General features: G+C 41.0%; 1 protein-coding gene across 1 annotated transcript in view; it reads left to right on the forward strand.

The window, feature by feature from the left end:
* kif18a (kinesin family member 18A) overlaps positions 1-15627 on the forward strand; it is a 109723-nt gene that overhangs the window by 79307 nt on the left and 14789 nt on the right. The window contains exons 8-13 of the mRNA XM_060911223.1: positions 49-123; positions 3460-3560; positions 7647-7809; positions 7996-8160; positions 10328-10449; positions 13391-13635. Of these exons, the coding sequence (XP_060767206.1) occupies positions 49-123; positions 3460-3560; positions 7647-7809; positions 7996-8160; positions 10328-10449; positions 13391-13635 (871 nt within the window). The remainder of the gene's footprint in view (positions 1-48; positions 124-3459; positions 3561-7646; positions 7810-7995; positions 8161-10327; positions 10450-13390; positions 13636-15627) is intronic.

Here is a 15627-nt window from a genome sequence, read left to right on the forward strand (position 1 = left end):
TTCCACTATCTGTGTAATAACCTAGTACTTCTTTCATCTCTCTCGCAGCTGAAAAGTAATGTCGTGAGTGTGGACAGTCATGTTGGACAGTATGCAGTCATATGTGAGAAACAGAAGGCTGAGGTAAGGATTAATTAAAATTTTTTTTTTTTTTTTGGTCATGTTTACATTTCATAATTAATTTCTATTGTGTCCTGTACAAAGAACCTTAAAGTGCCATTCCACCATTGAATGTATTCTTTGGCATAAAATACAATATATTTTGACAATATATATAAATGGTATCACTAGATAGAGAAATCTTTTAGCTTCAAAATGATATATCAAACACAATTTTTTGACAACGACAAGTATATTAATTTTGCGACCAAAGTCACCTACCCTTTTAATTTCCGTGCGCGATGTCATCGGCAGGTTCCCCTTCTTGTGTACCACGTGACGTGTGACGTGGCACACATTATCAGCAATGGCGGATAGAACGCGATAAAAATAATACCAGTAAATCTAGCTAATACCAATAAATCTAGCTAACTGAAAGATTAACTCAAAATTGTTCGCAATTTTTTTGGCCCCCATATACGAGGAGAAATGACTCTCTCACTTTGGGGGTTTCCTGGTCTAAAAATAGACCGACACGTGGTACACAAGAAGGGGAACCTGCCGATGACATCACGTTTCACTACCGCGCGGAAATTAAAAGGGTAGGTGACTTTGGTCGCAAAATTAATATACTTGTCGTTGTCAAAAAATTATGTTTGATATATCATTTTGAAGCTAAAAGATTTCTCTGTCTAGTCATGTTGTCATAAAATATATTGTATTTTATGCCAAAGAATTAGTGCTGTCAAAAATGTCGCGTTATTAACGCGTTAACTTGACTGAATTTTAACGGCGATAATTTTTTTATCGCGAGATTAACGCTCTGTGACATGATGTAGGTTTTTCATAAGCTTTTGAAACTGCCAGGAACTTGGAACAGAGACTTCGCTTAGAAAACCAATAGCAGCTAGACTGTAATGCCATGCCCCGCACAGCCAGAGTCCTCTGCCCTCCTTTCCCCCCAAAAAAAAGAACCAGCGTGGGCAGGGCGCGCTAGTAGAGATGGGATTTATGGCTCTTTGATGGGATCCGCATCTTTGTGATCCGTTCTTTGAAAAGAGCCGTTCAAAAGACTTTTTAAAATATTTATTCAGTTTTAAGAAGACGGCGTCTAAAGAAGCCAGATCCCTCTGATCTGTAAACTCAATGCTATCCCAGAAATCCTTCCTGTAATATGCAAATTTGGCCGCCTCTGATTGGACAGCGCGACGCATCAACAGGCAGAAAGTGTAAAAGTACAAAATGTGTTAAGTGAGCTGAAACAGTAAAGATCAGATTCAATGCAATATTTATCAACGAACAACTTAAAGTTAATATAATAGTGTACTTTATATTATAATCAAGCATGTCAAGCCTACCGTCACTGTGTAACCTGTCTCTCTGAGTTGTAGACTAACTCAAACAGTAGATCACATCACTCATGGTTCTTTTGCCAGCCCCGGTGTTCGGCTTAGGTTTCACTTTGCAGTAGCTGTATCAAGACGTGTTATGCTTTGCAATACAAAGCAAGCCCATTCACGTTTTTATGCTGATAAGAGAATTACAATGGTTTTTCATGTGACCAAAATGTGTGATTAAATTGCGATTAATCGCGGGTTAACTATGACAGTCGCGACATTAATCGCGATTAAATATTTTAATCGCTTGACAGCACTACAAAGAATACATCCAATGGTGGAATGGCACTTTAAATGCAAACGTGCAGATCATGGCTGCCATTGCCTGTAGTGTGTGTGTGCGCACATGTGTATGTTTTTATATACTACTGAGGACCAAATGTTCCCACAAGGATCGGAAAATCGGACAATTTTGACCTTGTGGGGACATTCAGATGGTCCCTACAAGGAAATTGTGTTTGTCTGGTTTTTTTTGTTGTTGTTGTGGTTTTTTTTGTTTGTTTGTTTGCTTGTTTGTTTGTTTTATTTATATATTTTTTGGGGCAAGGCAAGTTTATTTATATAGCACATTTCATACACAATGGCAGTTCAATGTGCTTTACAGAAGTAAAAACAAAAACAGTAAACAATAGAGAAATAAAATTACATAAAATAATTTTATCTTTATTCTAAAATAATTAATTAAAAGAATTAAAAGAATTAAAAGAAAATAAGAATTAAACAATAGTAGAAATAAAATATTAAAATGCCAAAAAGAAAAAGGAGAAAAAGAAAGAGAAAGGGGAAAAAAAAACTAGCAGAATAAAATAGAATAAAGTTAAAATAAATTTAAAACATGCAGAGAAAATAAAGATTATAAAAAATGTAAAAATATTAATTATTTAACAGAAAGCATCTGAGAACAGCTTGGTCTTTAACCTAGATTTGAAGCTGCCAACGGCAGGAGCATTTTTAATGTCCTCTGGCAGTTGGTTCCATAGCTGTACTGCATAGTAGCTAAAAGCTGCTTCACCACACTTTGTTTTAACAACTGGTTTTAATAGTAAATTTTTCTGTTGCGATCTGGTAGATCTGATTGGGTTAGGCCGCTGCAACATATCAGAGAGGTAACTGGGCCCTGTACCATTTAGAGATTTGTACACCAGCAGCAATGCTTTAAAGTCAATTCTGTAGCTTACTGGAAGCCAGTGAAGGGACCTTAGAATTGGGGTAATGTGCTCTGTTCTTTTTGTTCGTGTGAGAACCCTCGCCGCTGCATTTTGAACCAGCTGAAGTCGTTTGATGGTCTTTTTTGGCAGGCCTGTGAAAAGGCCATTGCAGTAATCAACCCTACTAGAGATGAAGGCATGTATTAGTTTTTCCAGATCATGTTTTGACATAAGTCCTCTTAGTTTGGAAATGTTTTTTAGGTGATAAAATGCCGTTTTAGTGATTGCTTTCATGTGACTGTCAAAGTTTAGCTCGCTGTCAATGAAAACACCAAGATTTTTAACCATTTCTTTAGTTTTAATCCCTTTTGTGTCAAGAATAGTGGTAATCCTGAGTCTTTCATCTTTTTTTCCAAATAGAATTATTTCTGTTTTATCTTGGGGGGGTTGTTTTTTCTTGTTGTTGTTTTTAATTCAATTTATTTGTTTGTTTATTTATTTCTTTTTAAAAAAATAATAATAAAGGAGCCAAAACGTTTCCTTTTCATTACTGAAGTTAAGCCTAGGGTTAAGTGCAGGCACAGCATTAATTAACTGCAATAATAATTACTGTCAATGGAAGGTCCTCACAAGGATCGTGAGACAAGTGTGTGTGTGTGTGTGTGTGTGTGTGTGTGTGTGTGTGTGTGTGTGTGTGTGTGTGTGTGTGTGTAAAAATATGGTTGGTTTCTCTTGACAGGTGAGATGGGTAAGATCATTAGAACGAAATGCACGTTAGTTGAGACTAGGCTAAGTGTGTGTATGTGCGTTTGCAGATTATGCTGCTGAAACAGAAACTGAAAGAGTACGAGGAGCGGAAGATGGACGCCCCCGCCCTTAATCCAGTCTCCAGCCGGAAAAGAGCTGAATTTGAGAAGTAAGCCGTCTGCCTGCGTGTACATGCACACATACCAAGTATAGTTTGCACTCAGCAGCGTGTGCCTTAAGCCCAGTGTTTTTGTTTGGTTAGTCGTTGTTTATTTTATGCCATGTGTAACGTGTAACTCCTCTTCAGTGGTGTCCTTTAAAAGTTTTAATGCGCATCAATAATCGATGAGTAAGACTACACAGAACAAGACTTGAGGTCATTGCAGGTGGAGGTCTCCGTTTCTCTACATTTTTCATCAGCCCCGGTGGGACCAGAAGACCACGTTTTCTTTATGTTTAATTATTTCCCTCCAGCTACTGATTCAGAGATGGGAATTTATCATAATGTGGTGACGCGCCCTGCTCGTCCCTCGCCAATTACATCTCCCTGTCCGGCTTCATCGTGAGGCGCTCATCAGCAAGTGCTGCAGCGCCATTCGTGACCGAGATAGAAAGAGAGGAGGGGAAAAGCGGGCGAGGGAGGGGTGAGAGTAGGCGGCGAGGGAGGAATGAATGAGTCTTACTCCTACGCATTTTCATTCACCAGCATTAGAATTCAAAACTGGGAGGCAGGAAAGGGAGGGGTTCAGCAGGGAGGAATAGCAGCACACTCCTGCCTGCATTAAAAACGCTCCAAACGCAGAAGGCCGCCGGTGGCACCACTGCACCTACGTCACACTGCCGATGACCTCTCTTGCTCTTTCTCTCTCTGCTCTATTGCATTTAAAGCACTTATTCCTCACACTCTCAACTCCCACCTACGCACCAGTACCTTCCTGTGTGGGTTGTGTGTACGTTTTGCGGATAGAACGAGGGCACTCGAGCGTTAACTGAACCTCGTGAATGAACTCGGGGTTCCAACTGTAGCTCAGAACTCGGATTAAAAATTTCTGCAAAACGTCTCCGATCACCGGAAACAACAAACCGAAGCACGTTCAGCTGAATGCACAACGATGCCAAATATTTTGACCGAACGCTTCTAGCTGTTTTTCCTCGTCGCATTCCTGTTATTAAAGACTCCTTTCAAACATCTGACCCTGAGCGCACAAAGCCCCCAATCAATAGGCCAAACGATGTGCAACAGAACACAACACGCTCTGTGTGCTCGTCCTTGCTTGGCAACATAAAATCCATCTGCACGTGACATTCAGGTGGTGTTTATGTTTGCTGTGTTTATAAAGGGTTCATGGTCCTTCTAGCTTTAGAGGGGCTGTAACTAAATTAGTGCACTTAAAGGAACAGTCCACCGTACTTCCATAATGAAATATGCTCTTATCTGAATTGAGACGAGCTGCTCCGTACCTCTCCGAGCTTTGCGCGACCTCCCAGTCAGTCAGACGCGCTGTCACTCCTGTTAGCAATGTAGCTAGGCTCAGCATGGCCAATGGTATTTTTTGGGGCTGTAGTTAGATGCGACCAAACTCTTCCGCGTTTTTCCTGTTTACATAGGTTTATATGACCAGTGATATGAAACAAGTTCAGTTACACAAATTGAAACGTAGCGATTTTCTATGCTATGGAAAGTCCGCAATATAATGACAGGCGTACTAACACCTTCTGCGCGCTTCAGCAGCGCATTGATACGGAGCTCAGATATGTCATGACTATATTTTCTATTCATTTTACAACTTATGGTGGTAAATAAAAGTGTGACTTTTCATGGAAAATACAAAATTGTCTGGGTGACCCCAAACTTTTGAACGGTAGTGTAAATCATATACATTCCATTCAATGGAATGGAATGTATCTGATATACCGTGAAAAACAGCCAGCCAATATTATTTAAGTACAACCCCGATTCCAAAAAAGTTGGGACAAAGTACAAATTGTAAATAAAAACGGAATGCAATGATGTGGAAGTTTCAAAATTCCATATTTTATTCAGAATAGAACATAGATGACATATCAAATGTTTAAACTGAGAAAATGTATCATTTAAAGAGGAAAAATTAGGTGATTTTAAATTTCATGACAACAACACATCTCAAAAAAGTTGGGACAAGGCCATGTTTACCACTGTGAGACATCCCCTTTTCTCTTTACAACAGTCTGTAAACGTCTGGGGACTGAGGAGACAAGTTGCTCAAGTTTAGGGATAGGAATGTTAACCCATTCTTGTCTAATGTAGGATTCTAGTTGCTCAACTGTCTTAGGTCTTTTTTGTCGTATCTTCCATTTTATGATGCGCCAAATGTTTTCTATGGGTGAAAGATCTGGACTGCAGGCTGGCCAGTTCAGTACCCGGACCCTTCTTCTACGCAGCCATGATGCTGTAATTGATGCAGTATGTGGTTTGCATTGTCATGTTGGAAAATGCAAGGTCTTCCCTGAAAGAGACGTCGTCTGGATGGGAGCATATGTTGCTCTAGAACCTGGATATACCTTTCAGCATTGATGGTGTCTTTCCAGATGTGTAAGCTGCCCATGCCACACGCACTAATGCAACCCCATACCATCAGAGATGCAGGCTTCTGAACTGAGCGCTGATAACAACTTGGGTCGTCCTTCTCCTCTTTAGTCCGAATGACACGGCGTCCCTGATTTCCATAAAGAACTTCAAATTTTGATTCGTCTGACCACAGAACAGTTTTCCACTTTGCCACAGTCCATTTTAAATGAGCCTTGGCCCAGAGAAGACGTCTGCGCTTCTGGATCATGTTTAGATACGGCTTCTTCTTTGAACTATAGAGTTTTAGCTGGCAACGGCGGATGGCACGGTGAATTGTGTTCACAGATAATGTTCTCTGGAAATATTCCTGAGCCCATTTTGTGATTTCCAATACAGAAGCATGCCTGTATGTGATGCAGTGCCGTCTAAGGGCCCGAAGATCACGGGCACCCAGTATGGTTTTCCGGCCTTGACCCTTACGCACAGAGATTCTTCCAGATTCTCTGAATCTTTTGATGATATTATGCACTGTAGATGATGATATGTTCAAACTCTTTGCAAATTTACACTGTCGAACTCCTTTCTGATATTGCTCCACTATTTGTCGGCGCAGAATTAGGGGGATTGGTGATCCTCTTCCCATCTTTACTTCTGAGAGCCGCTGCCACTCCAAGATGCTCTTTTTATACCCAGTCATGTTAATGACCTATTGCCAACTGACCTAATGAGTTGCAATTTGGTCCTCCAGCTGTTCCTTTTTTGTACCTTTAACTTTTCCAGCCTCTTATTGCCCCTGTCCCAACTTTTTTGAGATGTGTTGCTGTCATGAAATTTCAAATGAGCCAATATTTGGCATGAAATTTCAAAATGTCTCACTTTCGACATTTTGATATGTTGTCTATGTTCTATTGTGAATACAATATCAGTTTTTGAGATTTGTAAATTATTGCATTCCGTTTTTATTTACAATTTGTACTTTGTCCCAACTTTTTTGGAATCGGGGTTGTAGCTTCTGATCGATATAAGTGATCTTGCCAACCAGATCCGATGTGTGTCGTAGCAGCAGGTGGTGGGAATGATGAGCTGACACTGTAGATACGGTGTTGAGGTGCGTCACAGCACCATGAGGCATGTTTTTAGTTTAAATATGTCAACCAAACTTTTTTTTTTTAATGAGAAAATCAGTAAAGAGAAGGCTTCCCCCCTCCGGTTGTGGAACCTACTTGTCCATCCAGGTAAATGTGCTTCTCCGAGACGCTGAGGCTACAGATTTGTTCACCGGTTTAAATCCATGTAAAGCCCAGTTCTCCTCTGATATGGCCTCAGTGCCCGAGGACAGGCGTCGTCCATGTGGCTGCCCTTCTGCAGATGCTGTTTGTCTCTGCTACCGGTTTACACAGGCTTCCACACCCTTTTCATGTGGGAGTAGCTGTTGACTTCAAATAAACGAGCTCTATTGTACTCTCGCCATTTTCAAGGACAACAGAGGTTTTACATTTCTTTTCTTTGTGTACATTGCTTTGCCCTGCAATTTTTGGATTCTCAACAATACTAGCATTGTTCGGGATGTTGGCGTTGTTTATATAATCCTTTAGGATGACCTAAACATCCAAGTGATAATTATAACAAATTATACAAATGTACTTTTGTAGTGCTCGGCTTTCGCAGAGTAGCTTTGGTAAATAGTGTGTGTGTGTGTGTGTGTAGAATGTCCGAGTCTATGCGCAGCGCGTTCGCTGCACGGCTGCTGCTGCGTAAGGAGCAGTTGGACATCGAGAAGCAGCTGAAGGAGAACCGGCTGAGGCTCATTCACAGGGAGGAGTGGCACCAGCAGGGCCTGCTCTTCTTCCCAGATGATAAAGCAGAGAAGGTACTAGTTTCACATGCTGCCGGGCACAAAAATGAGGTCATCCAAGGTCATGTTGCGTTTTTATATTTTATCAAAAGACGAGCTCGAGCCCAATGATGGACTGAGCTCATGAACACATTTTGATTGGAAAACCGGCATTCGTTTTGTGAGGATTTCACATTTCATGTGTGTGTGTGTGTGTGTTAGGCCACCTGTAAGTACGAGCGTAAGCTGGCGTCTATGCAGTCTCATCGACAGCACCTCCAGAGGCGTTTGGAGGAAAGCGGGAGTCGCTTCCAGGAGACCGAAGGTTGGCTCCACCGCCTCGAAAACGAGATGAAGCTGCTTGGGCATGATGGACACACCCCAGAGGTCAGTTCCAGGGATCACAAGTTGCATGAGATTTCATCATGGCAGTATGTTTCTGTTTGTTTTGGGTTTTTTTTTACACACATCTGGTTGAGAGAGAGTATTTTTCTCCGTGGTTAATGGATCTACTTCCTTGTGTAAAATCAGCAAAGAGGGTTTTACGTTTAGGGTTTGAAACAGGACTACACCTGATGTACACACGGAAGCACTTGAGTAGAAACTAAAAGATAACTCGATAAAAATAGAAGAACTGAGATCGATACTCCCCTACGCCTCTCTCTCTCTCAGCTGCTTCCTGAATCTATACCTTCTCACTCTATCTGACGCTCTCACTCTCGTCTTTTCCTAGAAGTAAAGCATCGTAGCGATGCACCCCCAGTGCAGTGTTCTGTGATCTGCTTGCGTTTCCGTCTCCCTGCGTCAGAGGGTAGTAACAGATTCCTCAGAAAGCACATTCTCAGAGAGCAAGTGAAAAACAAAGGCCTCACTGAAGCAAATCAGTGGAGCCGAGACCTGCCGCTATTGTTTTTGTCCCAACGCTTCTTTCTACTGGTTTCTCAGTATAGATGAGGGATTAGTACAGTTTGATCCCTTCTAGGCCCAGAACTCTCCTCCTGCTGTCTCCTTGTTCTTGGATGAGCCATCCACATCAGTGCACTCCCCCCTCTTCACTTACACTGCTGTTTGTTTTTCCATCCACCTACCACGAGTGCTTTGAAGGCTCTTTCTTTTATTTATTTATTTATTTCTGGATTTTATTGATTATTCCTGATGTATATTCTCTGAGAAATTACAGTAATGCTGTACGGTTAATTGCATTTTAATCATGTGTTAATTAAGCATAACTGAGTACAATATTGACGGCTTGGCGAAAGTTGGGTAATTGGCTTACGTTAGACATTTAAGAGTTATTCCACGAAATCGAGTCGTACATGAGCTGATGGCTGACGAGGCGCGTAATACCGAGTTGGCTATAAGCCATGTACAATGAGATTGAGTAGAATAACACTTTTATTCTATCTACTTTCACTGGATTTTGAGAAATGGAGCTTTTTTTTTTGCAAATTCAATAAATAAAAACTTTACACAAAATGTCCGACAAAATAATTTCCGCTTAGAATGTAAACAAACTGGCGAAATGACAGTAGCAATTTGTGGAAAATGAAATGATAATAATTCTTGAAAAATACAAAAAGGTATGTTTTTACTATTGATTTTGTTGCTTTGTATTTTTGGGGGGTTTGTTTTCGAGTAGAGTTTTTATTTCGTCCTCGGTTGGTTCAGCGATTTGTGAAAAATGCTATAATAATAATTCTTGAAAAATAAAAAAAGATGCGTTCTTACCATCAAATACTTTTCAATCCGTATTTTGTTGCTTATTTTTGTATTTTTTTTGGGTTTTCTTCTTCTTCTTCTTCTTCTTTAGGGTTTTTTTTTGGCGGTTGGCAAACCAACTTGAAGGTGCATTACTGCCACCGACTGGGCTGGAGTGTGAAACAGGCGATATGGGGGGGGGGGGGGGGGGGGGACTATATTCTTTTAGCTATTTCTGTTTTGTTTGTTTGTTTTTTTTTTTAAATACTTGATCACAAAGTGATGTATATCAGACTTGATGCGCTCTGCCATTTTGTTTTTCTCTACTCACGGTATATGAGCTGATAGCCTAGTAGTAGAGTAGCCAATCGGAGCATGCGACTGCTCATATCCAGTGAATGTGAATAGAATAACATTTATCTTCTCGTCTTTTTTGTTTTAGCTCTCTGTTCTGATGAATAGTGTACACCGTAGGGGAAATATAACTTCCTCTTTTTATTTAAAATGATAAGATGCCAAAACTGTTTTTTGCTGTGATAAATAACTGTGATTTCAATATTAAGCATTAAACATCAGTGGAGAAACGGTGATAACGCAGTATGACTCAACGGTAGTAGTTTAAAGAGAAAAAAAATACTGACGTCATGTTGTGATGTCACAGCAGTACGTAGGCTCACACAAGAACATCAATAATATCTCCAGTGAACATTCAAAGCCAGAACACTATTAGTCGTGTGCCAATTTATTTGTTTTGCGGATCTATACAGCCCATATCAGCTCCACAAACGTCAAACTGAAACTGTCTGTTAATATTGATACTGTTTTCATTGATGTGTGTGTGTGTGTGTGCGCGCAGGAGCTTAAAAAGGAGCTGCAATGCCACAGACTGAAGCTGCAGGTGGCTGACCTACAGCAGCACATCGAGCACATGCGCTATCTCATCAGTTTGCAGGATCAGGAAAACAAACACACACACAAGTACGTATCAGACCCTGAAGAGTAGACGTAAACAAGATACACACCAGTGGGTCATTAAAAATCTTCATTCGCATGTTATTTTATGAATGAAAGACACTGGTGTAAATTGTACTGTCATGCATTTAAATTCACATGTTCTTAGATTTGAGAATACACAGTGGGGCAAAAAAGTATTTAGTCAGCCACCAATTGTGCAAGTTCTCCCACTTAAAAAGATGAGAGAGGCCTGTAATTTTCATCATAGGTACACTTCAACTATGAGAGACAGAATGGGGGAAAGAATCCAGGAAATCACATTGTAGGATTTTTAATGAATTAATTGGTAAATTCCTCAGTAAAATAAGTATTTGGTCACCTACAAACAAGCAAGATTTCTGGCTCTCACAGACCTGTAACTTCTTCTTTAAGAGTCTCCTCTGTCCTCCACTCATTACCTGTATTAATGGCACCTGTTTGAACTCGTTATCAGTATAAAAGACACCTGTCCACAACCTCAAACAGTCACACTCCAAACTCCACTATGGCCAAGACCAAAGAGCTGTCAAAGGACACCAGAAACAAAATTGTAGACCTGTACCAGGCTGGGAAGACTGAATCTGCAATAGGTAAGCAGCTTGGTGTGAAGAAATCAACTGTGGGAGCAATTATTAGAAAATGGAAGACATACAAGACCACTGATAATCTCCCTCGATCTGGGGCTCCACGCAAGATCTCACCCCGTGGGGTCAAAATGATCACAAGAACGGTGAGCAAAAATCCCAGAACCACACGGGGGACCTAGTGAACGACCTGCAGAGACCTGGGACCAAAGTAACAAAGGCTACCATCAGTAACACACTACGCCGCCAGGGACTCAAATCCTGCAGTGCCAGACGTGTCCCCCTGCTTAAGCCAGTACATGTCCAGGCCTGTCTGAAGTTTGCTAGAGAGCATTTGGATGATCCAGAAGAGGATTGGGTGAATGTCATATGGTCAGATGAAACCAAAATAGAACTTTTTGGTAAAAACTCAACTTGTCGTGTTTGGAGGAGAAAGAATGCTGAGTTGCATCCAAAGAACACCATACCTACTGTGAAGCATGGGGGTGGAAACATCATGCTTTGGGGCTGTTTTTCTGCAAAGGGACCAGGACGACTGATCCGTGTAAAGGAAAGAATGAATGGGGCCATGTATCGTGAGATTTTGAGTGAAAACCTCCTTCCATCAGCAAGGGCATTGAAGATGAAACGTGGCTGGGTCTTTCAGCATGACAATGATCCCAAACACACCGCCCGGGCAACGAAGGAGTGGCTTCGTAAGAAGCATTTCAAGGTCCTGGAGTGGCCTAGCCAGTCTCCAGATCTCAACCCCATAGAAAATCTTTGGAGGGAGTTGAAAGTCCGTGTTGCCCAGCGACAGCCCCAAAACATCACTGCTCTAGAGGAGATCTGCATGGAGGAATGGGCCAAAATACCAGCAACAGTGTGTGAAAACCTTGTGAAGACTTACAGAAAGCGTTTGACCTCTGTCATTGCCAACAAAGGGTATATAACAAAGTATTGAGATGAACTTTTGTTATTGACCAAATACTTATTTTCCACCATAATTTGCAAATAAATTCTTTAAAAATTAGACAATGTGATTTTCTGGATTCTTTCCCCCCATTCTGTCTCTAATAGTTGAGGGATACCTATGATGAAAATTACAGGCCTCTCTCATCTTTTTAAGTGGGAGAACTTGCACAATTGGTGACTGACTAAATACTTTTTTGCCCCACTGTGTGTGTGTATATGTGTGTGTGTGTGTGTAGATATATAAGATATTGCACAGTATTGTGTTTTTCAGTAATTGTTGTTCATGATACCGTCTCATCCACCAAAGATTTTTTTCAAAGTGCGAGAGTTTTTTTCTTTTTCTTTTTTTCCCCTCAGTATAATGAAATAATGTTGATATTGTCTCAAAATGCACTTTTTTTTTTTGGAGATTGTCAGTATTTTATAACTTTTTGAAAACTGTTAGATTGTTTGATGTTAATGTTTTGTGCGAAATCCTTAAAATCGTGAAATGTTCCATAGAATTTGTTAACTTAAATGCAGCACTACTGTTTTGCTCGCAGTTTGTGAGCAAACCGATATGTCCTGTCACTAACTACTTATTAACTGAGCACGAAGTCTTTACGTGAAAATATCAGACCAAGGTCTTGACAGTACGGCCGAACAAAAAGACCTCGGTCTGATATTTTCCCATAAAGACCGAGCAAACGAGGTTAATAAGGAGATTATTATACGGCTTTTTTTTGTTTCTAAGATTAAAATAGACGGTCATTATAATAAGGCATGACGCTGCTTTCAGTCACGTCATGTTTGTAATGTACTTGAGTCACGCATGCAGAATAAACAGCTAGCGGTTTCAAAACTGAATTTCTGTTAGCGGCTTCTGAATGCTCTTCGTTATTCATTTCTTGAATAACTTCGTGACTGGTTTGTCTTGTGTTTCGGGCATTTTTGATTACATTTTGGTTTGGGGTTGGGTTTTTTTTTTTAAACATTGAAAGCTGGCACCTTGGAAAGAAAGTCCATAATCGCCCAGGGGTATAACTGGAAAATTCTACCCGCCAAAGAACCAATCAGAGCGCACGATTTTACCAGAAGTAGCTCGTGTCATATAATAAATATAATTTATTATAGAAATATTTTAAAGTATCAAGATGCGATTTATTTTTTTTTTCTTCAGTACCGCCCCACCCTAATCTCTGTTAATATTCTGTATTGCTTATGCATCAAGATGTTCCTTACAGCTGTGTTTTCTTTGAATAGTTGCCACTTCTTCGTCTTTATTCAGATCCTGGGATCATTTTGCTAGGGTTATAATAATTTAAAAAAAAAAGCTTTCAGTTCATCCAGAATATCCTCTCTCTCTCTCTCTCTCTTTCTCTCTCTCTCTCTCTCTCTCTCTCTCTCAGACTGGTTCATGCCCTACTTCCTGCTTACCGCCGCCAGCGCCTGGCTCTGAAGGCTGCAGGTATCTCCGTAGACGACACGGCGCAGGAGGAGCTGGAGCACCTGGTGCAGAGAGAGCGGGGCGTGGTGTGGGCCGACCAGGAGAACACTGAAGAGAAGGCTGAAGCAGACAAGTGCACAGACGCCACCTGTCTCCAGCCCATCCTGTCTTTCTCTCACCTCATCATTCACCAGAACACACCATGCAGTGAGTGGCACAAAATGTCCTCCTTTCATTGCTCTCCACGAACGACAGGAACACTTTGTAGGCCAGTTCCAGTATAATCATTAGAGGCACATCAGAACTGATTAAAGTCAGTGTGGATTGAATTTGTGTTTAAGCACAAAAATCATCATACATCTGCCATAACAGGACATACAGTGGGGCAAAAAAGTATTTAGTCAGTCACCAATTGTGCAAGTTCTCCCACTTAAAAAGATGAGAGAGGCCTGTAATTTTCATCATAGGTATCCCTCAACTATGAGAGACAAAATGAGAAAAAAAATATCCAGAAAATCACATTGTCTGATTTTTAAAGAATTTATTTGCAAATTATGGTGGAAAATAAGTATTTGGTCAATAACAAAAGTTCATCTCAATACTTTGTTATATACCTTTTGTTGGCAATGACAGAGGTCAAACGTTTTCTGTAAGTCTTCACAAGGTTTTCACACACTGTTGCTGGTATTTTGGCCCATTCCTCCATGCAGATCTCCTCTAGAGCAGTGATGTTTTGGGGCTGTCGCTGGGCAACACGGACTTTCAACTCCCTCCAAAGATTTTCTATGGGGTTGAGATCTGGAGACTGGCTAGGCCACTCCAGGACCTTGAAATGCTTCTTACGAAGCCACTCCTTCATTGCCCGGGCGGTGTGTTTGGGATCATTGTCATGCTGAAAGACCCAGCCACGTTTCATTTTCAATGCCCTTGCTGATGGAAGGAGGTTTTCACTCAAAATCTCACGATACATGGCCCCATTCATTCTTTCCTTTACACGGATCAGTCGTCCTGGTCCCTTTGCAGAAAAACAGCCCCAAAGCATGATGTTTCCACCCCCATGCTTCACAGTAGGTATGGTGTTCTTTGGATGCAACTCAGCATTCTTTCTCCTCCAAACACGACAAGTTGAGTTTTTACCAAAAAGTTCTATTTTGGTTTCATCTGACCATATGACATTCTCCCAATCCTCTTCTGGATCATCCAAATGCTCTCTAGCAAACTTCAGACGGGCCTGGACATGTACTGGCTTAAGCAGGGGGACACGTCTGGCACTGCAGGATTTGAGTCCCTGGCGGTGTAGTGTGTTACTGATGGTAGCTTTTGTTACTTTGGTCCCAGCTCTCTGCAGGTCATTCACTAGGTCCCCCCGTGTGGTTCTGGGATTTTTGCTCACCGTTCTTGTGATCATTTTGACCTCACGGGGTGAGATCTTGCGTGGAGCCCAAGATTGAGGGAGATTATCAGTGGTCTTGTATGTCTTCCATTTCCTAATAATTGCTCCCACAGTTGATTTCTTCACACCAAGCTGCTTACCTATTGCAGATTCAGTCTTCCCAGCCTGGTGCAGGTCTACAATTTTGTTTCTGATGTCCTTTGACAGCTCTTTGGTCTTGGCCATAGTGGAATTTGGAGTGTGACTGTTTGAGGTTGTGGACAGGTGTCTTTTATACTGATAACGAGTTCAAACAGGTGCCATTAATACAGGTAACGAGTGGAGGACAGAGGAGCCTCTTAAAGAAGAAGTTACAGGTCTGTGAGAGCCAGAAATCTTGCTTGTTTGTAGGTGATCAAATACTTATTTTACCGAGGAATTTACCAATTAATTCATTAAAAATCCTACAATGTGATTTCCTGGATTCTTTCCCCCCATTCTGTCTCTCATAGTTGAAGTGTACCTATGATGAAAATTACAGGCCTCTCTCATCTTTTTAAGTGGGAGAACTTGCACAATTGGTGCCTGACTAAATACTTTTTTGCCCCACTGTATGTCCGAAGGAAACACATTCAGCATTTTTTCTTGATTATAACTGACTTGGGGGACAGGAGGAGGTAAAAAAAAAAAAAAACAGCATGATACTTTTCCCCACCCTCGCATGCATAATCAAAAATAAGTTAGTGTTTAGAGACAGGCAGAATTCATTGGGTTTTCATGAGGAATTACCAAAAAAGCAGCGTTTCGGTTTTGATACACAGGACTCG

The sequence above is a fragment of the Neoarius graeffei genome, chromosome 27 (assembly GCF_027579695.1).
Source record: "Neoarius graeffei isolate fNeoGra1 chromosome 27, fNeoGra1.pri, whole genome shotgun sequence".
In the NCBI taxonomy this organism is placed as follows: domain Eukaryota; kingdom Metazoa; phylum Chordata; class Actinopteri; order Siluriformes; family Ariidae; genus Neoarius; species Neoarius graeffei.